The 26,654-nt window shown below is 42.3% G+C and overlaps 1 protein-coding gene and 2 pseudogenes across 1 annotated transcript; 2 read left to right on the top strand and 1 right to left on the bottom strand.

Annotated features, from left to right (window-relative positions):
• Window positions 1-141: 141 nt before the first annotated feature.
• On the top strand, window positions 142-5,521 carry LOC139407688 (tetratricopeptide repeat protein 4-like; annotated as a pseudogene).
• LOC139407689 (tetratricopeptide repeat protein 4-like) lies at window positions 5,463-9,487 on the top strand. The gene is made up of 3 exons (XM_071151537.1): window positions 5,463-5,523; window positions 8,918-9,156; window positions 9,412-9,487. Exons 2-3 carry the CDS (start codon window positions 8,939-8,941, stop codon window positions 9,464-9,466), a joined length of 273 nt encoding a protein of 90 aa, XP_071007638.1. The 5' UTR covers window positions 5,463-5,523; window positions 8,918-8,938; the 3' UTR covers window positions 9,467-9,487.
• Window positions 9,488-10,843: 1,356 nt separating this feature from the next.
• On the bottom strand, window positions 10,844-15,923 carry LOC139407978 (tetratricopeptide repeat protein 22-like; annotated as a pseudogene).
• Window positions 15,924-26,654: the final 10,731 nt, after the last annotated feature.

The following is a 26,654-nucleotide window of genomic DNA, read 5'->3' as shown; positions in this document are numbered from 1 at the left end:
GGCACCGCAACATTCACGTGTAAGCAACTTGTTTGATTTTGTAATGCAAATTTTCATACGTGGCGCTTCAGTAGTCATACTAAAACTGTAATTCAACAACTAGTTTAATCTTCAAACATATCCACCTTATTTGTAGCGAATATGGCTTCACTAGTACAACAGGGCGATGATAGCGACGACGGCATGGAGGACTTTATGGAGAAATTCAAAAAATAAATATAGCAATGCCTTTTCTGAAAAGAACTGGGAAGAGGTAAGACGTAACGTTAATTGCATATCTACACAAACGACTGATGGCACTGACAGCTATTGCTGTCAGTCTCATTTGTAGTTGTTAGCTATATATGGCTAACCGTTATGGGGCGGCAGGGTAGCCTAGTGGTTAGAGCATTGGACTTGTAACCGGAAAGTTGCGAGTTCAAACCCCCGAGCTGACAAGGTACAAATCTGTCGTTCTGCCCCTGAACAGGCAGTTAACCCACTGTTCCCAGGCCGTCATTGAAAATAAGAATTTGTTCTTAACTGACTTGCCTGGCTAAATAAAGGTAAAAAAAAAAAAAAAAAAAAAATGCTGTTATACCGTATATGCTGGCTAACCGTTAGCCAGCAAGCTACGGTTGAAGTCGGAAGTTTACATACACCAAATACATTTAAACTCAGTTTTTCACAATTCCTGACATTTAATCCTAGTAAGAAATACCTGTCTTAGGTCGGTTAGAATCACCACTTATTTTAAGAATGTGAAATGTCAGAATAATAGTAGAGAATTAATTATTTCAGCTTTTATTTATTTCATCACATTCCCAGTGGGTCAGAAGTTTACATATTACATAATTACATATTACATATTTACTCTATTAGTATTTGGTAGTATTGCCTTTAACTTGGGTCAAACCTTCCACAAGCTTCCCACAAGTTGGATGAATTTTGTCCCGTTCCTCCTGACAGAGCTGGTGTAACTGAGTCAGGTTTGTAGGCCTCCTTGCTCACACACGCTTTGTGATGGCCACTCCAATACCTTGACTTTGTTGTCCTTAAGCCATTTTGCCACAACTTTGCTTGCAAGTATGCATGGGGTTGTCATTGACCATTTGGAAGACCCATTTGTGACCAAGCTTTAACTTGCTTCAAGACTGTCTTGAAGCACCCCCACAACATGATGCTGCCACCCCCGTGCTTCACGTTTGGGATGGTGTTCTTCGGCTTGGAAGCATCCCCGTTTTTCCTCCAAACATAACGATGGTCATTATGGCCAAACATTTATATTTTTGTTTCATCAGACCAGAGGACATTTCTCCAAAAAGTACGATCTTTGTCCCCATTTGCAGTTTCAAATAGTAGTCTGGCTTTTTTTATGGTGGTTTTGGAGTAGTGGCTTCTTCCTTGCTGAGCGGCCTTTCAGGTTATGTCGATATAAGACTCGTTTTACTGTGGATATAGATACTTTTGTACCTGTTTCCTCCAGCATCTTCACAAGGTCCTTTGCTGTTCTGGGATTGATTTGCACTTTTTGCACAAAGTACGTTCATCTCTAGGAGACAGAATGCATCTCCTTCCTGAGCGGTATGACGGCTGCGTGGTCCCGTGGTGTTTATACTTGCGTATTATTGTTTGTACAGATGAACATGGTACCTTCAGGCGTTTGGAAATTGCTCCCAAGGATGAACCAGACTTGTGGAAGTCTACAATTATTTTTCTGATTTTCTTTTGATTTTCCCATGATGTCAAGCAAAGAGGCACTGAGTTTGAAGGTAGGTCTTGAAATACATCCACAGGTACACCTCCAATTTACTCAAATCAAATCAAATTTATTTATATAGCCCTTCGTACATCAGCTGATATCTCAAAGTGCTGTACAGAAACCCAGCCTAAAACCCCAAACAGCAAGCACTGCAGGTGTAGAAGCACGGTGGCTAGGAAAAACTCCCTAGAAAGGCCAAAACCTAGGAAGAAACCTAGAGAGGAACCAGACTATGTGGGGTGGCCAGTCCTCTTCTGGCTGTGCTGGGTGGAGATTATAACAGAACATGGCCAAGATGTTCAAAAGTTCATAAATTACCAGCATGGTCAAATAATAATAAGGCAGAACAGTTGAAACTGGAGCAGCAGCACGTCCAGGTGGACTGGGGACAGCAAGGAGTCATCATGTCCGGTAGTCCTGGGGCATGGTCCTAGGGCTCAGGTCCTCCGAGAAAGAAAGAAAGAGAGAAGGAGAGAATTAGAGAACGCACACTTAGATTCACACAGGACAACCGAATAGGACAGGAGAAGTACTCCAGATATAACAAACTGACCCTAGCCCCCCGACACAAACTACTGCAGCATAAATACTGGAGGCTGAGACAGGAGGGGTCAGGAGACACTGTGGCCCCATCCGAGGACACCCCCGGACAGGGCCAAACAGGAAGGATATAACTCAAATGTCAATTAGCCTATGAGAAGTTTCTAAAGCCATGACACAATTTTCTGGAATTTTCCAAGCTGTTAAAAGGCACAGTCAACTTAGTGTATGTAAACTTCTGACCCACTGTAATTGTGATATAGTGAAATAATCTGTAAACAATTGTTGGAAAAATGTATTGTGTCATGCACAGAGTAGATGTCCTAACTGACTTGCCAAAACTATAGTTTGTTAACAAGAAATTTGTGGAGTGGTTGAAAAACTAGTTTTAATGACTCCAACCTAAGTGTATGTAAACTTCCGACTTCACCAGTATCTGTGGATGGGAGCTAACCACAAGAAACGTTAGCTAGCTAGAATACTACCAAAGATGTTTTGAATAGCCAAACCCTTTTTTTTTTTAACTTAACTTCTTGAGAATACTTGACACGCAGACGTCCCAAGTATGCCCCTGGAAATGCAAATGCGCTACGCTAAATGCTAAATGTACTCGTTACAACTCAATCTTTGATCAAAATTCACAAGCAGGGTATTGAATTAAAGCTACACTCGTTGTGAACCTAGCCAGCAAGTCAGATTTTTAAAATGCTTTTCGGCGAAAGCATCAGAAGCTATTATCTGATAGCATGCACCCCCCAAAATGCCAGCTCGACACGTAAACAACAGATTTTGCGATAGCCGGCGCTACCCAAAACGCAGAAATAAAATATAAAACATTCATTACCTTAGACGAGCTTCTTTCTTGGCACTCCTATATGCCCCATAAACATCACTATTGGGTCTTTTTTTCGTTTAAATCGGTCCATATATACCCAAAATAGCTTTGTATGGAAGCTGTGTCATTCAGAAAAAATCAACGTTTTTAAACGCTGCGTAATTTTTTAAAATTAAAAAAGTCGACGATAAACTTTCACAAAACACTTCGAAATCCTTTTGTAATCCAACTTTAGGTATTAGTAAACGTTTATAATCTATCAAAATGATTACAGGGCGATGTCTCTTCAATAGGTCCTCACTTCAAAAACAATGCCATCTGATCTCTCCCTCAACTGCATCCGGGTGAAGACTGGGAAAATGGAGGTCAGATAGATGTATTTTCCAACAATTAATTCAATTGAAAATTAGTACAATGTATTTGTATGAATTGCAGGCAGATTCCCATTAAATTCTGTTCTCTTTTAACAACTGGTGGAAGTGACTTATGGAAATTATTTTTTGCTTTCAGAGAGCAGTTTTTCTTGCGTTTTTCAATGAAACACACGATCTGTTATAGTCACAGCCGTGATTTAACCAGTTTTATAAACTTCAGAGTGTTTTCTATCCACACATACTAATCATATGCATATACTATATTCCTGGCATGAGTAGCAGGACGCTGAAAAGTTGCGCGATTTTTAACAGAATTTTCAAAAAAGGAGGGGGTAGAAGTAAGAGGTTTTAAGTTAAAACACAGTTTTCTCTACAATTTATGATACTGTCAAGTCTCATGTATTGGCTATATAACTAACTAGTTGGTTATTAGTTACGAAAAGGCCAGCAATGCCCATATCTGTGTGTAACGTTACTCAACTGAGTGCACACTGCTATGCCCAGAACTGTTCCCTTGGGTTTCAGGGGCCACAGGCTCCAATCTATTTCTAATTCAATTACATAATTTATTCCACTGCACTGCAGGAGTTTGATAAGGTGCCCATGTTCATGAAGACAGCCCCTGAGGAGATCGACCCCATGAAACACCCGGAGCTGGCTGCTATTCAGTCCATTATACACAACGATGACAGACCACTAGAAGGTATGACAGCCATTACTGTACTTTCTACCCAGTGCTGATGTAGGACCAGCAGTCCAGACCTTAGAATCAAGGGGAATGTTTTTCCTCAGAGCAAGCCGAGAGCTTGAAAGATTAGGGGAACGACTACTTCAAGGAGAAGAACTACAAGAAGGCTATCGTGTCCTATATGGCTGGGCTGAAGAAGAACTGCAGTGACTATAATGTTAATGCCATCCTGCACACTAACCGGGCGGCGGCACACTTCCACCTGGGTACTGTTCTTAGAATCTTTCCATCGTTAGATCTCATGATATTTGTCCAGTGCAGTGGTTCCCAACCTTTTTCAGTTACTGTACCACCAACTGAGTTTTGCTCTGCCCAGAGTACATGTGCATTTTACCAGTAGGCATATGGTCTCGTGACTCTTCTCAAGTACCCCTTGTGGATAGGACAAGTACCTCCAGGGGTCCTAGTACCCCTTGTTGGGAACCACTGGTCTTATAGTCTGTCTGTGAGTCTTCCAAAGCTTGTTCTGGGATGTTTGTTGCAATCCTTCACTCGCATACTCTTGCCTTGCAGGTAACATGCGTTCTGCACTGAATGATGCTGTCTCTGCAAAGAAGTTTAAACCAGACCACCTCAAAGCATTAATCAGAGGTTTGTCTATAGAATAAACATCACATTTTACTTTTCTACTGGAAGACACAACACATTTATTATGAGGCAAGTGTGTCAGGGTTGGGGTCAATAACATTTAAATTCCAGTCAATTCAGGAAGTACAGTGAAATTCCAATTCTATTCAATGCTTTTCAATAAGGACAAATTGGAATTTGGTTTAGTTTCTGAATTGACTGGAATTGAAATGGGGATTGACCCCAACCCTGAATTGTATTTCATTTTAGTTAGCAGTTCTGCCTTCTTTTCTCCTCCTCCTTTCATCCTCCCATGTCCTGTCTTGACTGTTCCCAGGTGCCACGTGTTGCACGGAGCTGAAAAAATACACACACGCCCTGCAGTGGTGTGAAGAGGGACTCAAGCTGCAGCCGACAGACAAGAAGCTACTGGAGCTGAGAGCTACAGCAGACAGACAGACAAGGCATGACAGAGGCTATGATCCAGTGCTCTTAATGACCTTCATTTTTACTCTTCTTTTGTCACCACAGTCTGAAAGGATTATAGGTGGACAAAGCAGTTTGGTGGATCTTTGTAAATGGAGTCCATATTTTATATAAACCTATGCTGAAATTGTTGTATTTGTGGTTTAAGAGAGCGGTAAGGAGAGATGCAAGGAAGGCAAAGGTCAAAGAGAAGGAGCACAGTGAGAGAGAGGCCCTACTGGCTGCCATCAAGGTGAGTAGGATGGTAGAAAGTAAAAATCACAAGACTTGCTCCGTATCTCATCATTCTAAACTGGAACATGCTTAACACCCCAGCCATCCTACAATCTAAACTTGATGCCCTCAATCTCACACAAATTATCAATAAACCTACCAGCTTAAACACGGGCACCCTCATAGATATCATCCTAACCAACTTGCCCTCTAAATACACCTCTGCTGTCTTCAACCAAGATCTCAGCGATCACTGCCTCATTGCCTGCATCCGTAATGGGTCAGCGGTCAAACGACCTCCACTCATCACTGTAAAACGCTCCCTAAAACACTTCAGCGAGCAGGCCTTTCTAATCGACCTGGCCGGGGTATCCTGGAAGGATATTGATCTCATCCCGTCAGTAGAGGATGCCTGGATATTTTTTTTAGATGCCTTCCTAACCATCTTAAATAAACATGCCCCATTCAAGAAATTTAGAACCAGGAACAGATATAGCCCTTGGTTCTCCCCAGACCTGACTGCCCTTAACCAACACAAAAACATCCTATGGCGTTCTGCATTAGCATCGAACAGCCCCCGTGATATGCAGCTGTTCAGGGAAGCTAGAAACCATTATACACAGGCAGTTAGAAAAGCCAAGCTTTTTTTTCTTTTTGAATTTTACCCCCCTTTTCTCCCCAATTTCGTGGTATCCAATTGTTGTAGTAGCTACTATCTTGTCTCATCGCTACAACTCCCGTACGGGCTCGGGAGAGACGAAGGTTGAAAGTCATGCGTCCTCCGATACACAACCCAACCAAGCCGCACTGCTTCTTAACACAGCACGCATCCAACCTGGAAGCCAGCCGCACCAATGCGCCGGAGGAAACACCGTGCACCTGGCCACCTTGGTTAGCGCACACTGCGCCCAGCCCGCCACAGGAATCGCTGGTGCGCGATGAGACAAGGACACCCCTACCGACCAAGCCCTCCCTAACCCGGGCGACGCTAGGCCAATTGTGCGTCGCCCCATGGACCTGCCGGTCGCGGCCGGTTACGACAGAGCCTGGGCGCGAACCCTGGGACTCTGATGGCACAGCTGGCGCTGCAGTACAGCGCCCTTAACCACTGCGCCACCCGGGAGGCCAAGGCTAGCTTTTTCAAGCAGAAATTTGCTTCCTGCAACACTAACTCAAAAAAGTTCTGGGACACTGTAAAGTCCATGGAGAATATGAACATCTCCTCCCAGCTGCCCACTGCACTGAAGATAGGAAACACTGTCACCACTGATAAATCCACCATAATTGCGCATTTCAATAAGTATTTTTCTACGGCTGGCCATGCTTTCCACCTGGCTACTCCTACCCCGGTCAACAGCACTGCACCCCCCACAAAAACTTGCCCAAGCCTTCCCCATTTCTCCTTCTTCCAAATCCGTTCAGCTGATGTTCTGAAAGAGCTGCAAAATCTGGACCCCTACAAATCAGCCGGGCTAGACAATCTGGACCCTTTCTAAAATGATCTGCCGAAATTGTTGCCACCCCTATTACTAGCCTGTTCAACCTCTCTTTCGTGTCGTCTGAGATTCCCAAAGATTGGAAAGCAGCTGCGGTCATCCCCCCTCTTCAAAGGGGGGGACACTCTTGACCCAAACTGCTACAGACCTATATCTATCCTACCATGCCTTTCTAAGGTCTTCGAAAGCCAAGTCAACAAACAGATTACCGACCAGTTCGAATCTCACCATACCTTCTCTGCTATGCAATCTGGTTTCAGAGCTGGTCATGGGTGCACCTCAGCCACGCTCAAGGTCCTAAACGATATCTTAACCGCCATCGATAAGAAACATTACTGTGCAGCCGTTTTCATTGATCTGGCCAAGGCTTTCGACTCTGTCAATCACCACATCCTCATCGGCAGACTCGACAGCCTTGGTTTCTCAAATGATTGCCTCGCCTGGTTCACCAACTACTTCTCTGAGAGTTCAGTGTGTCAAATCGGAGGGTCTGCTGTCCGGACCTCTGGCAGTCTCTATGGGGGTGCCACAGGGTTAAATTCTTGGACCGACTCTCTTCTCTGTATACATCAATGAGGTCGCTCTTGCTGCTGGTGAGTCTCTGATCCACCTCTACGCAGACGACACCATTCTGTATACTTCTGGCCCTTCTTTGGACACTGTGTTAACAACCCTCCAGGCAAGCTTCAATGCCATACAACTCTCCTTCCGTGGCCTCCAATTGCTCTTAAATACAAGTAAAACTAAATGCATGCTCTTCAACCGATCTCTACCTGCACCTGTCCAACATCACTACTCTGGACAGCTCTGACTTAGAATACGTGGACTACAAATACTACAAATACTTAGGTGTCTGGTTAGACTGTAAACTCTCCTTCCAGACCCATATCAAACATCTCCAATCCAAAGTTAAATCTAGAATTGGCTTCCTATTTCGCAACAAAGCATCCTTCACTCATGCTGCCAAACATACCCTTGTAAAACTGACCATCCTACCAATCCTCGACTTTGGCAATGTCATTTACAAAATAGCCTCCAATACCCTACTCAACAAATTGGATGCAGTCTATCACAGTGCAATCCGTTTTGTCACCAAAGCCCCATATACTACCCACCATTGCGACCTGTACGCTCTCGTTGGCTGGCCCTCGCTTCATACTCGTCGCCAAACCCACTGGCTCCATGTCATCTACAAGACCCTGCTAGGTAAAGTCCCCCCTTATCTCAGCTCGCTGGTCACCATAGCATCTCCCACCTGTAGCACACGTTCCAGCAGGTGTATTTCTCTCTAGTCACCCCCAAAACCAATTCTTTCTTTGGCCGCCTCTCCTTCCAGTTCTCTGCTGCCGATGACTGGAACGAACTACAAAAATCTCTGAAACTGGAAACACTTATCTCCCTCACTAGCTTTAAACACCAACTGTCAGAGCAGCTCACAGATTACTGCACCTGTACATAGCCCACCAATAATTTAGCCCAAACAACTACCTCTTTCCCTACTGTATTTTATTTATTTATTTTGCTCCTTTGCACCCCATTATTTGTATTTCTACTTTGCACATTCTTCCATTGCAAATCTACCATTCCAGTGTTTTACTTGCTATATTGTATTTACTTTGCCACCATGGCCTTTTTTTGCCTTTACCTCCCTTCCCACCTCATTTGCTCACATCGTATATAGACTTGTTTATACTGTATTATTGACTGTATGTTTGTTTTACTCCATGTGTAACTCTGTGTCGTTGTATCTGTCAAACTGCTTTGCTTTATCTTGGCCAGGTCGCAATTGTAAATGAGAACTTGTTCTCAACTTGCCTACCTGGTTAAATAAAGGTGGAAAAAAATGTAAAAATTCCTGTATAAGTTGATGAGGAAACGGCTGCTCATCATTTAACTTGCCTTGTATTTGCTTTACAGGAGCGTGGCATCCAGTTACTAATGACTCATCAGCGTCCCAAGCGCAGGTCTGACAGTGAGGATGATGGAGGCTCCTATAGAGCCACGGCAGGGCTGGACCTGGATGGTCTGTGTTCTACGGAGGCCACAGGTGTGAAGGTGTTCCTGGACGAACAGGGAATCATGCACTGGCCAGTTCTCTTCCTGTACCCCGAATACCAACAAACAGACTTCATCTCAGCCTTCAGCGAGTCCTCCAGGTATGATCCCCCCCCTCGCTCGCTCTCTCTCTCTAAACAGAAGGTGGGGTTGGAAAGGTCTACATAAAAGCAGACATTACATGTAGGTGTGTTGGTTCTATAAATCATCCAATACTCTACAATACCAACCCCAACTCAACCCAAATATGACTACAAGTAGTGTCTAAAGTAGACCAACATTACATTGCTAAGTAACAAATTACTCAAAATATTATGTAACGTAGCATAATGATGAACATGACATTTGCTTTTCAGCTTCCTAGATCACCTGACACATGTTTGGAGAGAAACTCCCACCCTGGGACATTAACAGGAAGTACTCTCCCCAAAAAAGGTTAGTATATTTTACTTTGATTTGTTGGTTTCATTCAACAGTTTTTGGGTTATACTGCCTCTGAAATTGTTTTCCTTAGTTGGTTCCAACTATTTTGCCATTCTGAAACCTCTATTCCTTAGCTGTTCTTTGAAGACCATGAGAAATAGTCATTACATCAAGTCAACCCAGAGAAGCCTCTCATTACAATTCTTCAGCATAAAAGGTACAGAATGTATTTTTTTCTCACAAAATTGTTTGAAATCACTTGTATACTGTGACTTGCTGATTTTCTCACAGCTCTTCCCTGCTTATTTGACAGGTGTAAAGGCAGGAACTCCCAGCTTCGTCATTCTGGTAAAGGGGTCACAATTCTGTGAGAAGTTCTTATCAGAAAGGAAAACACAGCTTTTAACACGTTCTCTTCATCAGTCAACCTAGACCTGTCAATCAAATGAACAATGAACTCTCTCTTTCACCAGTGAATACACAAATTGAGTTAAATTACATAGAAGAAGAGACAGTGTTGCAAGCAGCATCCCCATGCTCAGGGATTGAGAATGTTGCAGTGCTCATGAGCTGTGCATACTCTACCTAGAGATCAAATTGTATTTTAGAGTGGGCGTAACCTGTCATGCAATCGGTTGTAATATTGTCACTAACTAAAAGGCCTTAATGAAATGTACACAGTTTCTGGCCGTCATTTTCTTCTCACTGTCACAACAACATGTAGTTGCATGTGCGCTTGTCAAACTTCAATCTGACTGAACCAGCTTTTCTCTCTTGGTAGGAAGTTAAGAACGTTCTCCAGCTGCCTGTGTGTAACAGTACCCCATAGCCCCAAAGCAGTACGACCCAATAAACTGTCTGTCCTTGTGAAAATACTGTTATTGTTTTTTGCCCTTTTTTTTCCCCTACGTGATTACACAGAGTGGGGGGGAGTAATCATCGAGTTTAATTGTCATGGGAAGATTTATTTATAGGTCTGTAAAAAACCTCTGGGCCAGATTAAATCAATAAACCATTGAATCGCCCAGCATTATCGTTGAGTCAAAATTAGCTGTGTGATTATCACCATTGTCGGGAAGGTATGGTTCATCACTAAAGTATTAAGTGTGTCCTCATTGCTTACTGAATGAATCAGATGTAATCAGCAGTTTGTGTCTTATAACTCCTTGAATGACTGAGGCACATTCAGTTTGTGGGTTGATTCAAGTAAGACCTAATAGATAGAAACAGGGGTTCCTGAATAATATGAACATGGCATGTTTAGTGCAAAGTCTTTTGACACAAGCCAAAATCTTCATTGGAACAAGGAAACGGTAAAATGGCTCTCTTCTTGCAAGACTGGGAACACTTTAGAAAAGGAACCTGTCAGTTCCAATCAACGCTTGATCTTTGGTTCTCCATCGACATAGCTCCCACTTCCCAGGGACAGAGGCTAGACTTAGCCAGAGGTCTCTTCCTAGCCGTCCGGTTAGACTGCACTGGCCAAAGCAGGCTGCCCCTGCTGATCAGAGCCCTGGAGAGCTCGGTCACCTCCGGTGTAGGCCCTGCACAGGCTCTTCAGCTCGGGCCTGCACTTCATTCTCTGGGTACCTCTCCTGGGCCCTCTGTACCCACACCTCCAACTGACTGATGGCTGGTCCAGGTTTGGGGCCGCTCTGGGTGAACAGTCCCAGCAGGGACTTCAGAAGGCACCGTCAAACCGTGGTGTCCCTGCTCCCAGGCCGCTCCAGCTCTAGTGCCCTGCAGTCAGCTGCATTCTGCTCATCGTCCTTCAGCAGGAGACAGCACCCCCTGGTGGAGGTTTGGGAGGCTGTCCCCCAGGTCACACTACAGGGCCTGACAGACACCAGGGCTCTGTTCAACGCCACCTCATCCACCATTCGGCTCTCCTGGAGGACATCCACACCCATGTAATAATACACCTGGTAAGATACACACAGATTTCTTATACTTGTGTGGTGATGCTGTAGTAACACCTGCATTCATTCATGTTTGCCTATCGGAAACACAGTGAAACATTGTTTCACTAGACATTGTTTTTCCACCCACACACCATATTTCTACACACCCGATGTGACAGCTGTCGTAGTGCTTGCAGTGTGTTGTCAAACAGCAGAAAGCCGGCAGAACAATCCCCACTCACCTGTCCCATCTCCAGGTGTGTGTAAACGGGTGCAAACTAAGCACCTTCTCCAAGTCCACCTTGGACTCACAGGTTATGTCTGTCAGGGAGCCCTCCCTGACCCTGTTTAGCTCTCTCCAGGTCCCTCATATACAGTGGGGCAAAAAAGTATTTAGTCAGCCACCAATTGTGCAAGTTCTCCCACTTAAAAAGATGAGGCCTGTAATTTTCATCATAGGTACACTTCAACTATGACAGACCAAATGAGAAAAGAAAATCCAGAAAATCACGTTGAAGGATTTATGAATTTATTTGCAAATTATGGTGGAAAATAAGTATTTGGTCACCTACAAGCAAGATTTCTGGCTCTCACAGACCTGTAACTTCTTCTTTAAGAAGCTCCTCTGTCCTCCACTCGTAACCTGTATTAATGGCACCTGTTTGAACTTGTTATCAGTATAAAAGACACCTGTCCAAAACCTCAAACAGTCACACTCCAAACTCCACTATGGCCAAGACCAAAGAGCTGTCAAAGGACACCAGAAACAAAATTGTAGACCAGGCTGGGAAGACTGAATCTGCAATAGGTAAGCAGCTTGGTTTGAAGAAATCAACTGTGGGAGCAATTATTAGGAAATGGAAGACATACAAGACCACTGATAATCTCCCTCGATCTGGGGCTCCACGCAAGATCTCACCCCGTGGGGTCAAAATGATCACAAGAACGGTGAGCAAAAATCCCAGAACCACACGGGGGAACCTAGTGAAGGACCTGCAGAGAGCTGGGACCAAAGTAACAAAGCCTACCATCAGTAACACACTACGCCGCCAGGGACTCAAATCCTGCAGTGCCAGACATGTCCCCCTGCTTAAGCCAGTACATGCCCAGGCCCGTCTGAAGTTTGCTAGAGAGCATTTGGATGATCCAGAAGAAGATTGGGAGATTGTCATATGGTCAGATGAAACCAAAATATAACTTTTTGGTAAAAACTCAACTCGTTGTGTTTGGAGTACGAAGAATGCTGAGTTGCATCCAAAGAACACCATACCTACTGTGAAGCATGGGGATGGAAACATCATGCTTTGGGGCTGTTTTTCTGCAAAGGGACCAGGACGAGGACCAGGACGTAAAGGAAAGAATGAATGGGGCCATGTATCGTGAGATTTTGAGTGAAAACCTTCCATCAGCAAGGGCATTGAAGATGAAACGTGGCTGGGTCTTTCAGCATGACAATGATCCCACACACACCGCCCAGGCAACGAAGGAGTGGCTTCGTAAGAATAATTTCAAGGTGCTGGAGTGGCCTAGCCAGTCTCCGGATCTCATCCCCATAGAAAATCTTTGGAGGGAGTTGAAAGTCCGTGTTGCCCAGCAACAGCCCCAAACATCACTGCTCTAGAGGAGATCTGCATGGAGGAATGGGCCAAAATACCAGCAACAGTGTGTGAAAACCTTGTGAAGACTTACAGAAAACGTTTGACCTCTGTCATTGCCAACAAAGGGTATATAACAAAGTATTGAGAAACTTTTGTTATTGACCAAATACTTATTTTCCACCATAATTTGCAAATAAATTCATAAAAAATCCTACAATGTGTTTTTTGGGATTTTTGTTTCTTCTCATTTTGTCATAGTTGGTGTACCTATGATGACAATTACAGGCCTCATCTTTTTAAGTGGGAGAACTTGCACAATTGGTGGCTGACTAAATACTTTTTGCCCCACTGTATGCGTTCATGTTGATCTGAGAGTATACACATGTCCTTTTATGTACATTTTGTGTGTATCCTGTGATTGTCATGCATCTCTCCCTGAGAGTGTCATGTTCTCTTGGCTTAGATAAACTATTTGGTTTAGTGACATTGACATTAGTGAAGTGGCATTGCTTTGGAATAACAATAGTGTCAAGTGTGTTAAACTAAGTTGAACATTGTGCTTAGACGTGTTAGGGCTACTGCGGTAGGCCTACTGTACCTTGGTGCGGGTTCAGTAGACCTGCCAGTTGAGTTCAGGGTCAGGCAGCAAGTTGAGAGCCATGTTACAGATCCCTGTGGACATCTTGAGTTTCCTCAGCAGATAGAGAACCTTGGCCAGCCTGTTCAGGATGAACACATTGTCCGTGGCTAGTTTTATGCCCTGCAGTCAACCAGTCGTCAATTTTACGTTATCTTTTACATTAACTTCAATAATGACCGGGGATGCTCTCTTGTAAAACCTGGCAGGTGCATAAAAACCTACGAGACGCCACTAGAGGTTATGAAAAGTTTTCAATCCCACACATGGGTGACTAGAATATAACCCCTCTCAGGAGCTGGCGCCAAGTCTATAGCCCTTTTATATTTGTTCAGGAAGCAGGCGGATAAATGAGCTCTTATTTCAGCTGAGCATTATACAAATGTGTCATGAGGCTTTACTGCTGTGGCTTTACTGCTTGTTCTAGTGCTCGGTAACCACTCACGGCTAGGGCTGTTGGGGAAAATGGGAGGCAGGTAGGAAGATACTGAATGATGAATCCATACACTTAGACACATCTCTCATCTTGTGGGTTCAGATTAAGAGTGAACGGGAGAGCAATAATAATTTATAAATGTTTTCCTTTCCTATACTGAACAAAAAATATAAACGCAACATGCAACAATTTCAAAGTTTTTATTGAGTTACAATTACATATGAGGAAATCAGGCAATTGAATTTAATTCATTATGCCCTAATCTATGGATTTCACATGGCTGCATCTGTTGGTCACAGATACCTTTAAAAAATAAAATTAAATTAAAAAAAAGGTCTGCACAATAGGCCTCAGGATCTCGTCACGGTTTCTGTGCATTCAAATTTCCATTGATAAAATGCAATTGTGTGTGTTGTCCATCGCTTATTCCTGCCCATACCATAACCCCACCGCCACCATGGGGCACTCTGTTCACATCAGCAAACCACTTGCTCACATGACGCCATACAAGTGGTCTGCTTTTGAGGCCAGTTGGACATACTGCCAAATTCTTTAAAACTACATTGGAGGTGGCTTATGGTAGAGAAATGAACATTCAATTCGCTGGCACCAGCTCTGGTGGACATTCCTGCAGTCAGTATACCAATTGCACACTCCTTTAAAACTTGAGACATCTGTGGCATTGTGTTGTGTGACAAAACAACGCATTTTAGTGGCCTTTTATTGTCCTCCGCACAAGGTGCACCTGTGAAATTATATTTTTTAGTCAGCTTCTTGATATGCCACATCTGTCAGGTGGATGGATTATCTTGGCAATGGAGAAATGCTCACTAACAGGGATGTAAACAAATTTGTGCACCACATTTGAGAGAAATAAGCTTTTACATGCATATGGAAAATGTCTGGGATCTTTTATTTCAGCTCATGTAACATGGGACCAAAACAAAAAATATAAACGCAATGTTGCGTTTTATATTTCTGTTCAGTGTACAGTATATACATACCTTTCTGATATGTTTTCTCTGACTTCAGGGTCTCTGTGAGCAGCTTCAGTCCTTTTATTGTAGTGAGACTGTCTGGAGTCCTTGTCCTTTTCAATATCTAGTCTACAAGGAAAGATTGATTTGCTTTACATTATTCTTACACATTAACTTGGTGATATTATCGACTTTGAAGCATTCAGGACTCAAGACACAATTTCCCTTATAGATTGTTGCCATTTTGAAATACCATCTCCTCTTTTCTTCTGTGATATATGAACGTCATATTATAGGGATGGGCATAGATAGGCCTGCCCTACCAGGCATCAGGCCGCAGAAAGCCTGGACTCCGCCTGAGTCGCCTCACCATAAGCTGGGACACCTTCTCTACGCACTCCCCTGCATCCAGCTTCCTCTGGTGCTCATGAAGGCCTCTTTGGCCTATTCCAGGTGGTTCAAATGGATGTCCAGGAGACCCAGGAGGTTACGGACACAATAATGGAGGTACCTGTAATGTCGTGTATTAATCATCGTACCAACTGAGGTACTTTATCATTCCAGTTCCATGTTTACTCCAGCACTACTTGAGCTACCGAGCTAGTGAACAACAACAACGTATGCGTACGCCTATGTTTTTAGAGAAGTTCAATGAACAATATCAGACATCCCAACCTCCATTCTTAACCATAAGATCTATGTATGTTACAGTACCCAGACTCTGCCTCGAGCTCTGCCCCCAGGGAGTCCACCTTCAACTGGGTATCCCTCCTCCGCAGCTCCCCAAGCCCACTGGGCTCACAGTTCAGGTTGAGGTCCAGGTGGAAGTGGCCTGGGATGTACTCCATGCCCTCGGTGAGGGACTTGATGTCCTCCTGTGTGTTGGCTTCCTCCATGGCTTCCTCCTATTTATTTATTGCCTATTTAACCAGCTATTTCATTGAGAATGCATAATTTTATAGTAACGGCCTGAGACTTCTGTCCCCTTACACTACTTCAAACTGGCAGAGTCAACTGACTGACTGACTGGCTGTTGTCTTCTTCCCCCAGGGACAGACATGTAATACAGATTGGGTTAGGGACTAGGGAGGGCCTGGGAGGGGAAGGAATAAGGAATGGCATGCAGTTCTGTACTGTCTAGCTCATACCTCACTCATTGGAATAGTATATATATATATATATATATATATATATATATATATATATATATATATATATATATATATATATATATACATATACACTGCTCAAAAAAATAAAGGGAACACTAAAATAACATCCTAGATCTGAATGAAATATTCTTATTCAATACTTTTTTCTTTACATAGCTGCATGTGCTGACAACAAAATCACACACAAATTACCAATGGAGGTCTGGATTTGGAGTGACACTCAAAATTAAAGTGGAAAACCACACTACAGGCTGATCCAACTTTGATGTAATGTCCTTAAAACAAGTCAAAATGAGGCTCAGTAGTGTGTGTGTGGCCTCCACGTGCCTGTATGACCTCCCTACAATGCTCCTGGTGAGGTGGCGGATGGTCTCCTGAGGGATCTCCTCCCAGACCTGGACTAAAGCATCCGCCAACTCCTGGCGTGGCGTTGGTGGATGAAGCGAGACGTGATGTCCCAGATGTGCTCAATTGGATTCAGGTCTGGGGAACGGGCGAGCCAGTCCATAGCATCAATGCCTTCCTCTTGCAGGAACTGCTGACACACTCCAGCCACATGAGGCCTAGCATTGTCTTGCATTATGAGGAAGCCAGGGCCAACTGCACCAGCATATGGTCTCACAAGGGGTCTGAGGATCTCATCTCGGTACCTAATGGCAGTCAGGCTACCCCTGGCGAGCACATGGAGGGCTGTGCGGCCCCCCAAAGAAATGCCACCCCACACCATGACTGACCCACCGCCAAACCGGTCATGCTGGAGGATGTTGCAGGCAGCAGAACGTTCTCCACGGCGTCTCCAGACTCTGTCACGTGCTCAGTGTGAACCTGCTTTCATCTGTGAAGACCACCTGTGGATGTCAGGCCCTTATACCACCCTCATGGAGTCTGTTTCTGACCGTTTGAGCAGACACATGCACATTTGTGGCCTGCTGGAGGTCATTTTGCAGGTCTCTGGCAGTGCTCCTCCTTGCACAAAGGCGGCGGTAGCGGCCCTGCTGCTGGGTTGTTGCCCTCCTACGGCCTCCTCCACGTCTCCTGATGTACTGGCCTGTCTCCTGGTAGCGCCTCCATGCTCTGGACACTACGCTGACACAGCAAACCTTCTTGCCACAGCTCGCATTGATGTGCCATCCTGGATGAGCTGCACTACCTGAGCCACTTGTGTGGGTTGTAGACTCCGTCTCATGCTACCACTAGAGTGAAAGCACCGCCAGCATTCAAAAGTGACCAAAACATCAGCCAGGAAGCATAGGAACTGAGAAGTGGTCTGTGGTCCCCACCTGCAGAACCACTCCTTTATTGGGAGTGTCTTGCTAATTGCCTATAATTTCCACCTGTTGTCTATTCCATTTGCACAACAGCATGTGAAATGTATTGTCAATCAGTGTTGCTTCCTAAGTGGACAGTTTGATTTCACAGAAGTGTAATTGACTTGGGAGTTTCATTGTGTTGTTTAAGTGTTCCCTTTATTTTTTTGAGCAATGTATGAGTTGTATGTAAGAGAATTTTCATGATTTCTTCATGATTTCATTAAGTGCATGAGGGTTATAGTTTGTAGTGTGATTTCCTTTACGGTCCATATTTAAAACTGTTATAATCTCCCACCATAATAATAGAGTCTTGTGTTGCTTGTATGTTTGATTTAAATAATTATATACATTTTCAAAGAAGCGTGGATCATCATTATTTGGACCGTGTAAGTTCGTAAGCCATATCTGTTTTATAGTCCAATAACATATTTAAAATCTACCTTGACAATCTGTTTGGACAATTTGGATCAAAATTACTGTTCATTAATATCATCATCCCTTTTGAATTTCTTTGCCCATGGCAAATTATAACAGGCTATACTTATTTCACCATTTACCATAATGAAATACAAGTTTAATATCTATTTATCATATACACTACCATTTCAAAAGTTTGGTCACTTAAATGTCCTTGTTTTTTAAAGAAAAGCAATTTTGTTTTGTCCATTTTAAAATAACATCACATTTATCAGAAATACAGTGTAGACATTAATGTTGTAAATGACTATTGTAGCTGGCAGATTTTTTATGGAGTATCTACATAGGCGTACAGAGGTCCATTATCAGCAACCATCACTCCTGTGTTCCAATGGCACGTTGTGTTAGCCAATCCAAGTGTATCATTTTAAAAGGCTAACTGATCATTAGAAAACCTTTTTGCAATTACGTTAGCACAGCTGAAAACTGTTGTTCTGATTAAAGAAGCAATAAAACTGTCCTTCTTTGTGTAAGCGATGTGAAATGGCTAGCTAGTTAGCGGGGTGCGCGCTAATAGTGTTTCAATCGGTGACATCACTTGCTCTGAGACCTTGAAGTAGTTGTTCCCCTTGCTCTGCAAGGGCCGTGGCTTTTGTGGGACGATGGGTAACGATGCTTCGTGGGAGGCAGTTGTAGATGTGTGCAGAGGGTCACTGGTTCGAGGCGAGGAGAGGGACGGAAGCTATACTGTTACATTTAGACTAGTTGAGTATCTGGAGCATCAGCAGTTGTGGGTTCGATTACAGGCTCAAAATGGCCAGAAATAAATCATTTTCTTCTGAAACTCGTCAGTCTATTTTTTTGAGAAATTTAGGCTATTCCATGCAAAAAGTGCCAAGAAACTGAAGATCTCGTACAACGCTGTGTACTACTCCCTTCACAGAACAGCGCAAACTGGCTCTTACCAGAATAGAAAGAGTGGGAGGCCCCGGTGCACAACTGAGCAAGAGGATAAGTACATTAGTGTCTAGTTTGAGAAAAAGACCCCTCCCAAGTCCTCAACTGGCAGCTTCAATAAATAGTACCCGCAAAACACCAGTCTCAACGTCAACAGTGAAGATGCGACTCTGGGATGCTGGCCTTCTAGGCAGAGTTCCTCTGTCCAGTGTCTGTGTTCTTTTGCCCATCTTAATCTTTTATTTTTATTGGCCAGTCTGAGATATGGCTTTTTCTTTGCAACTCTGCCTAGAAGGCCAGCGTCCCAGAGTCGCCTCTTCACTGTTGACGTTGAGACTGGTTTCTGTTTCTGGCCATTTTGAGCCTGTAATTGAACCCACAAATGCTGATGGTACAGATACTCAACTAGTCTAAAGAAGGACAGTTTTATTGCATCTTTAATCAGCACAACATTTTTCAGCTGGCTAACATAATTGCAGAAAGGTTTTCTAATGATCAATTAGCCTTTTAAAATGCTAATCTTTTGGATTAGCTAACACAACGTGCCATTGGAACATAGGAGTGATGGTTGCTGATAATGGGCCTCTGTACGCCTATGTAGATATTCCATAAAAAATCAGCCGTTTCCAGCTACAATAGTCATTTACAACATTAACAATGTCTACACTGTATTTCTGATCAATTTGATGTTATTTTAATGGACAAAAAAAATTGCTTTTCTTTCAAAAACAAGAACATTTCTAAGTGACCCCAAACTCTTGGAACGGCAGTGTATGTTTGTAAACTCACCGTTTAAAAGTACCATAGTGATTGAGTGTCCATATAGCTATACCATGATATTTGCATTGCTACTAAGTAAAACTCCAATTGGTCCCCACTATTCCACCTCCTCATCCCGAGTTGGGTTGTCAACCCATGGCCCCCGAGAGCACGGGACCCATCCTTTGAAAAGAGCACACAGCTAGTGCCACCCACAGAATAGAAGAAGATCAGCCGCCAAAAGCATTTCCATCGCCCTCATTTAACAATTAATATTTGTAATAACATAGGTAGTTTATGCAAAGGATTGTTACCACTTACCAGTATTGCCGTTCCAAAAATTACATTTTGGCAAGCAATTCATATTTTTGTGAAAATTTGTTGTGATTCATCCTATACTGTTCTAAACATCTTTACTCCCTAGCAACAGTTGTGGGATGCACACACACACATACATACATACATACATACATACATGCATGCATGCATACATACATACATACACACTCAACCCCTTTCCTCCACAAACAACCATACACTTCAGATGCTCAACAGTTGTTCCATCCCAGAGCCCAACTCAAGAAAGGCCTAGATTTACGACTGCATATACAGTTGCAGCTGTATGAGAAGGCATGAGTCTTGGCAAAGAAACCCTTCGACTTGGCACGTACACTGAGATGAAGAACAGTGTGCAGATCCTCCAACTGTCAATAAACATGATAATCTCTCTCTCAACACTGATAATATTTTTTTGTTGTATTACGATCTGTCCAGTATAGATTAGGAGTTTTTTTTCTTCTTCTTATGATACCACCAGTTGTTTTCTCAAACATTTATGTGAGAGTCCTCTTCTCACCACCAGAGGGTGAACATGCATTAATATACTGTGTGACAAACTCCGATTGACTGTGTTCTGTGTTGACACAACACTGTTGACGTAAAACTGAAACATCTGACTATAGCGATGAATTAAATGTTAAAAGTGATAAAATAGTTTAGATTATATTTTGGAAGTTCTCTTTTATCCTTTAATTGCTTCAAGAGCAGGAATTGTGATCTTTGCGAACCCTTTGAGACAATAGTACAATTTTGTAATAGTACCATTTCTAAGAGGCCAAGGTTGTAAAGTGTGTTAACAGACATCACATCGGAGCCCTTTCTCTCCTGGTCTGATGTTTTATCTTTAGTCCGACTCCCTCCACCTCTACCGCCAAATGGTTATGCTCACCTCAGCTGGAAAATCTATTGTTTTTTTCCATCTTATTTTTGCCTTCCTTTTTCTGTTCTTTTTCCCTCCATAAAGTCATTTAACAGGAGGGAATCCACCATTGTGCTGTCTGCAGCTGCTTGGTGATGTCATCAGCCCAGAACAAGGACCAGGGAGAACACCAAGGTGAGTGTTGACAGAGAGAGAATCTCAATTGCATGCTCATGTCCTCTCTCTCCTCGGCCTCCATCTCAAAACCCATTGGATGAGAAAGTCAAAGTCCCCTCCAATGGTTTTGACAAGGAGGCGAGGAGAGAGGATGCAAGGAGTATGCAATTGAGATTCAGAGAGGATGAGCGGAAGGAGGAAGAGAAGGAAGAGGGATGGAAGGATGGGAACACGCGTCCCACTGGGCACAGAAGTCAACTCGACGTCTATTCCACATTGCTTCAATGTCATTTCTTTGAAATTATGTGGAAATAACGTTGATTCAACCAGTGTTTGCCTAGAGGGATGTGTGCATGAAGTCATTCTGAAGTCAGTTTTATCCTTAGTCTGTCATGTAACTGGAGTCAGGATTTCATGGGGATCATTTGTGTACTGTAGCGATCTGCTGTAATTTACCTGTTATTAGTCTGTTGAACAGATGTGCATGAAGTCATTTCTGTTCCTTAGTCATGTAATCTGACAGAGTCAGAGTTGTCCTGGGTTTCTAAATGTATGTCTGTGTTGTAGTTGTAAAACCTCAAAAGGTACAGCTTTTTTGGTGGGCAGATTTGTAACTGTGACGGTGTGGGGTTGAATTGTACACTTTTACATGTTCTAATTTCTTTGTACTTTCCATCGTATTCACCCGTCCTCGAGTGCCATTGCAATTACTAAAATTGCACATTATAGTTTTTGAGTCATCAGTACAGTTTTAACATGAGACTTTATACTTCATCAGCCCCAAAGAGGCCTCCTACAAACCGAGACAAATGGGAATGGCAGAGGATAGGAGAGATGGTAACCCAGAATTTTCCAAACTCTGTCCTCGGTATCCCAAGGGTTGTACGTTTTGGTTTTTGCCCTAGCACTACACAGCTGGTTGAAATGATCAAAGCTTGATGATTTTGATTATTTCAATCAGCTGCGTAGTGCTAAGGCAATAACCAAACCGTCCACCCATTGGGGTCCCGAGGACCGAGTTTGGAAGACCCTGTGTTGACCCCTAATAATCCCAAGAGACTTTCCCAGTATTGGAGGATTATGACGTGTGTCCAACATACTGTAAATGTTAATGACCGATGTTGGGAAACTAAGCCCCAGTTATCAATCGTATTAATAACTAGGTCTGTCCTGACACACACACACATACACAGCTCTCCAGAGGCACTGGCTGACTGCAGATTAGAGATCTAAAGATCTCTCTAGTGCCAACTGGCTCGCTGCCTGTTCGTGGACTGGACCTTTAAGTATGGGACTACCTAAACTTGCCCATTAAGAAAGGCTTGTTATCACTTTCCATTGCAAAACATTTTTGCTATGGTGTACTCTAATGAATACGACCATGTTGAGGAATAGGCACTAAACTGCCTAAACACCTCACCCATAAAATGTTGGGCAGTGGGTGTTGTAGGAAGATATGTAGCTATAGCTAGTGGCATGAAGTCATCTGGCCAGCAGCTGTCTCTCTCTCTCTCTGTGTGTGTGTGTGTGTGTGTGTGTGTGTGCGCACAAATACTGCACATTTGCGGGTGTAGCCCATTTGTGTGAGTGCACACATTCTTGTGATTGAGATGTGATTTGATGGTCCGATTTAGCAGTATTGCATATCAGATGGTGAAGAGAAAGATCAAGATAAACCAGATGAATGACTGAGTCAGTCTTAAATTACATTGAAATACTGTATGTCCCACTAGATTAGACCCAGATCACCCTCTCTTCCACACTGTATCAAATTGCTGTACATTTTCAGCAAAACAATTACAGTTAGCTACTGTAATTTGCTTGTTAACATATTTTGAGGTGTGCCTTGTAAATGGCTAGCTATATTTGTTGCATCCCGTTAGTGAGAATGCTGTACCAATTGAACTAATATGTGATAGTAGTGCCTTAACAGGTTAATTTGTATCGGGGACAGATCACTGTGGCAGCAAGTCTTAAATCTTTACTGGTTGAGTATTTTGCCAAGTCCATTTGGTGTGTTTTGCCACTTTGGAAGCCTTTGTTTAGGCCTGTAAGCAGTACAATTGATATAAAACACCCAATATTCATAAATATGCTGTAATATACATACCTAGCAGCCAACCTGCTTGCACCAATCCCATGTATTAAAGTAAAATACCAATATTAGGATTACAGTAGCATTTACTTTCTTACAGTATAGTAGGCAAATTTTGCGGTATTGTACTGTATCTTTGCTCTGATATTAACAGCAAGCTGGTGGTAAGTTACTGTAAATAGTGCAGTAACATACTCTGCACTAGCCAGAGATGCATCAAAAGGTATCTTGTTACTAACACAAAATTCCTTGAAGACCAATGTGTCCTTATCAACAACAACATTCTCTATGTTCTTATGTTGCAGATTAAACAAAAAAGTCATTTTTCAACTAGTTTGTGACCAGAATAAGAAGTCATGCTGATGTCTTTTCAACCAGGTTTTGCCCACTGGGATGTATTTGATGAAGGCATTTCAATAGTTTCAATACCCTATTTTGTTTATTTGCATTTCATTGGCCTGAAGTTCAATTCATGTATTTTGTAATACTACAATAAAATTGCAAGTAAGCCTGTTTAACTACAACAAAACTCTGTCACGGTTACAGAAATGTTCTAGTTGCTTTGACTGAGATTTTTCTTTTTTGATCAACCTTAGTTGATACTGGAAACATAAAAAGAGAAGAAAATAAATTAACAGTTGGAATAATGTGGGCATGCAGGACACGACAGAACAGTAACATATATTTGACGGTCAGAATCTACTTAAAATGTCTCATTGTCATTGTTTATGTCACAACTGCTCAGATTTCCTTACCAACTACAACGGAGCACACGAGTGGTAGCAAAGGCATGTTTGCGCCTCTGTCCCTTATATTACAGAGGGACATTAACTAATTGGTCATCAATCTCAAACATTTTAAGAAAGAGGATATCAAAATTAGACAGTAGTTGGATAATGATTTTTTTTTAATTTATTCATCTCTAAATGGTAAAGTTTTGCTTAATCCTAATAAATGTGGTAATATTCAAACAACATTTTTTATAATCAGCACCGTCCATAATCCTGAGGAGATTGACCCGGACAGAGGTTCTTTTCTTAAAAGAAAAGTAATAGCAAAAATGTAAGTATGTGTAAAGAGGCAATAAATAGACAAATGATATATTTTTAAAAGCTGTCTGTCATATATCATTCCTTCAACAAACATTGTTAGAAAACTGTGTTTTTGTCAAATCTCTTCCTCTTCTCTGTAACTGCACACGTGTTTGAGTGAGGGACATGGAGAATAAGCAAGAGAGAAATGGGAGAAACTTCGCATTATTCACCAAGGGAGGTGTCTGTTGAATGGGTTTGAACCTGAAAAGAAAGGCGAGTTAAAGGATTTAATTTGCTTTACAAACGTATATTATTTAAAGTGGTGCTGTTTCAATTGGATCTAGTTACACTACACTCTTAGAAGAAATGGTTCCAAAATGGTTCTTCGGCTGTCCCCATAGTTCTACATGGAACCAAAAAAGGTTCTCCTTTTTCGGACAGCGGATTAACCTTTTTAGGTTCTAGATAGCAAGAAAGGGGCTAAGAGTGTAAAATCAGGCAATCATGGGCAGCTGAATATCATGTATCTTGAGGAATCCAGTCTCAGTGAGACCTGATGCAGAGAAAAAACATTAATGATCATCAGCATAGCTGTACAAACCTAGCTCTTACAAAGCTGGTTAGAAAGATTCAATACACATTGAAGATAAGAGGATCAAACGGAAAAAAAACAACTTTTGCACACTAAACTTAGTCAATGACTGGATTTAAGGAGGGGTGGTTCTGCTCTCTCCTTTCCCTGCGATGTGGCGGAATAGGTCACTGGTAACTTGGCCAAGTACTTGCTATAGAGGTCATTGACATGTTTCAAGAACTGTAAGGAAATAAACAAATCATGATTAACCATTACCTAAGGTCTTCACTAAGTCAGACTTAGCATAGCAAGGACATTGACTATGTTGCCCCTCAGCAATCTGGCAGTCAGGCTGACATTCGGAGAGATATAGACAGCAAAATACAGACTATTTACATGTCTTAGTCAGCAGGCTGGATAACTACTGTACTCCCATTTGTTCCCTCCTCCAATCTTCCATCCAAGCTAGAAGATCCCTGAAAAAAAAGAATTGAAATTGAAAAAAGTAGTTGAGAGTTGTAATGTTAGAATTAATGTTGAATGAATGTTGGTGGGGAGCAGAGACAGGCAAAATGTATTGGATTGTCAAATACAAAATACACAAACATATAAGGATCCAACCATCTCTCTCTCTCGCTTGCTCATTTACGCACAAAACTAATAAATCAAAATCAATGAATCAATGTTTTTCTCTCTCTCTCTCCATCCAGCCATCTTTCTCTCTCTCTCACACACACACACACACACACACACACACACACACTTACTGTCATTAACTAAACAGATATCAACATTTCAAAACGTTAGCTAGCTAGCTACAACAGGTAAAATTGAAAACGTACTATGTCCATGGAGAATTAGCCAGTGAGCTAACGTTAGCTAGCTAAAATTAGCCCCCCAAAAATTCCTTGACGTTCTTCTCCCCAACAAAACACCACCTTACTTACAAAAGTAAAACATGAATGAAGGAGAACCGGGACTACCACTTAGCAGTAAAATCTTTTCGAAGTTTAGAGAAATTGTCATTGTTTTCCAGCACTGTTGTTGTGTAGCCTACTGGGCGCTCTGTTCAAACTGTTGTATGGTATTTTGACCAGTGCACTTGAACAAGCAGGCTGCCTGCACACAGATCTTCTTGCTCTGTGTGAAGAACAGATTCCAATCCAAGTTTTAGCTAAAGCTGATTTGCCTACCTCTTCATTAGCTACTGAAATAAAAATAAAATTACTACACACATTATGTTAGTTGCTTAAAAGCTTTAAGGGAAAATATACTGGTAATATTTTCACTGTAAAATTCAGGTGTAATAATTTTTGAATAATTATTGATGGAAATACATGTGGTGAAAAATTGGATTTTGTAAAACCTGTTGGACTGTAATAGACTATAATAAATTACATACTGAAGGCCTACGTGGTATTTGTCAAATTCTCAAAACAAATTGAGTTAGTCATAATAGAACATCAAACAAGCATTCAGTAGAACAGAAGAAAATGTGCAGCACAATAAAGGGTGCAATTTACTAACACAGACGAAGGATTACCATTAGAAGCAAACACACACAGCAAGCTACCAGATACCATTAACTAAACAACAATTATTTCATTGTACTGCAGTTTTATTATTGTGGATGATATTCTTACATTCTGGTAGCCTAGAACAAATGTTATGGAAGTTAATGTGCACTTTGCAATGGGGTGGACTGCAACAATGAAAAACACTGCCACAGCCTGTAGTAAAAGCAAAAGCATTTATAGCATCGGAGACTCTAAATTAGGGACCATCTCTGATCTCTATAGGACCTCGGAGACTGTCACAGATTTTAGCTTTTATTGACCTAGCAAATTCGATGACTTGGAGGTGAAATATATCAAATTCATTTATTTTTTGAAATTGGTATTTCATCACCTGCCGAATAAAAACCTCAAATGGCC

This window comes from Oncorhynchus clarkii, chromosome 4 (assembly GCF_045791955.1).
Source record: "Oncorhynchus clarkii lewisi isolate Uvic-CL-2024 chromosome 4, UVic_Ocla_1.0, whole genome shotgun sequence".
Classification (NCBI taxonomy): Eukaryota; Metazoa; Chordata; class Actinopteri; order Salmoniformes; family Salmonidae; genus Oncorhynchus; species Oncorhynchus clarkii.
The sequence above is the reverse complement of the archived record's forward strand: the minus strand, read 5'-3'. Positions and strand labels throughout refer to the sequence as shown.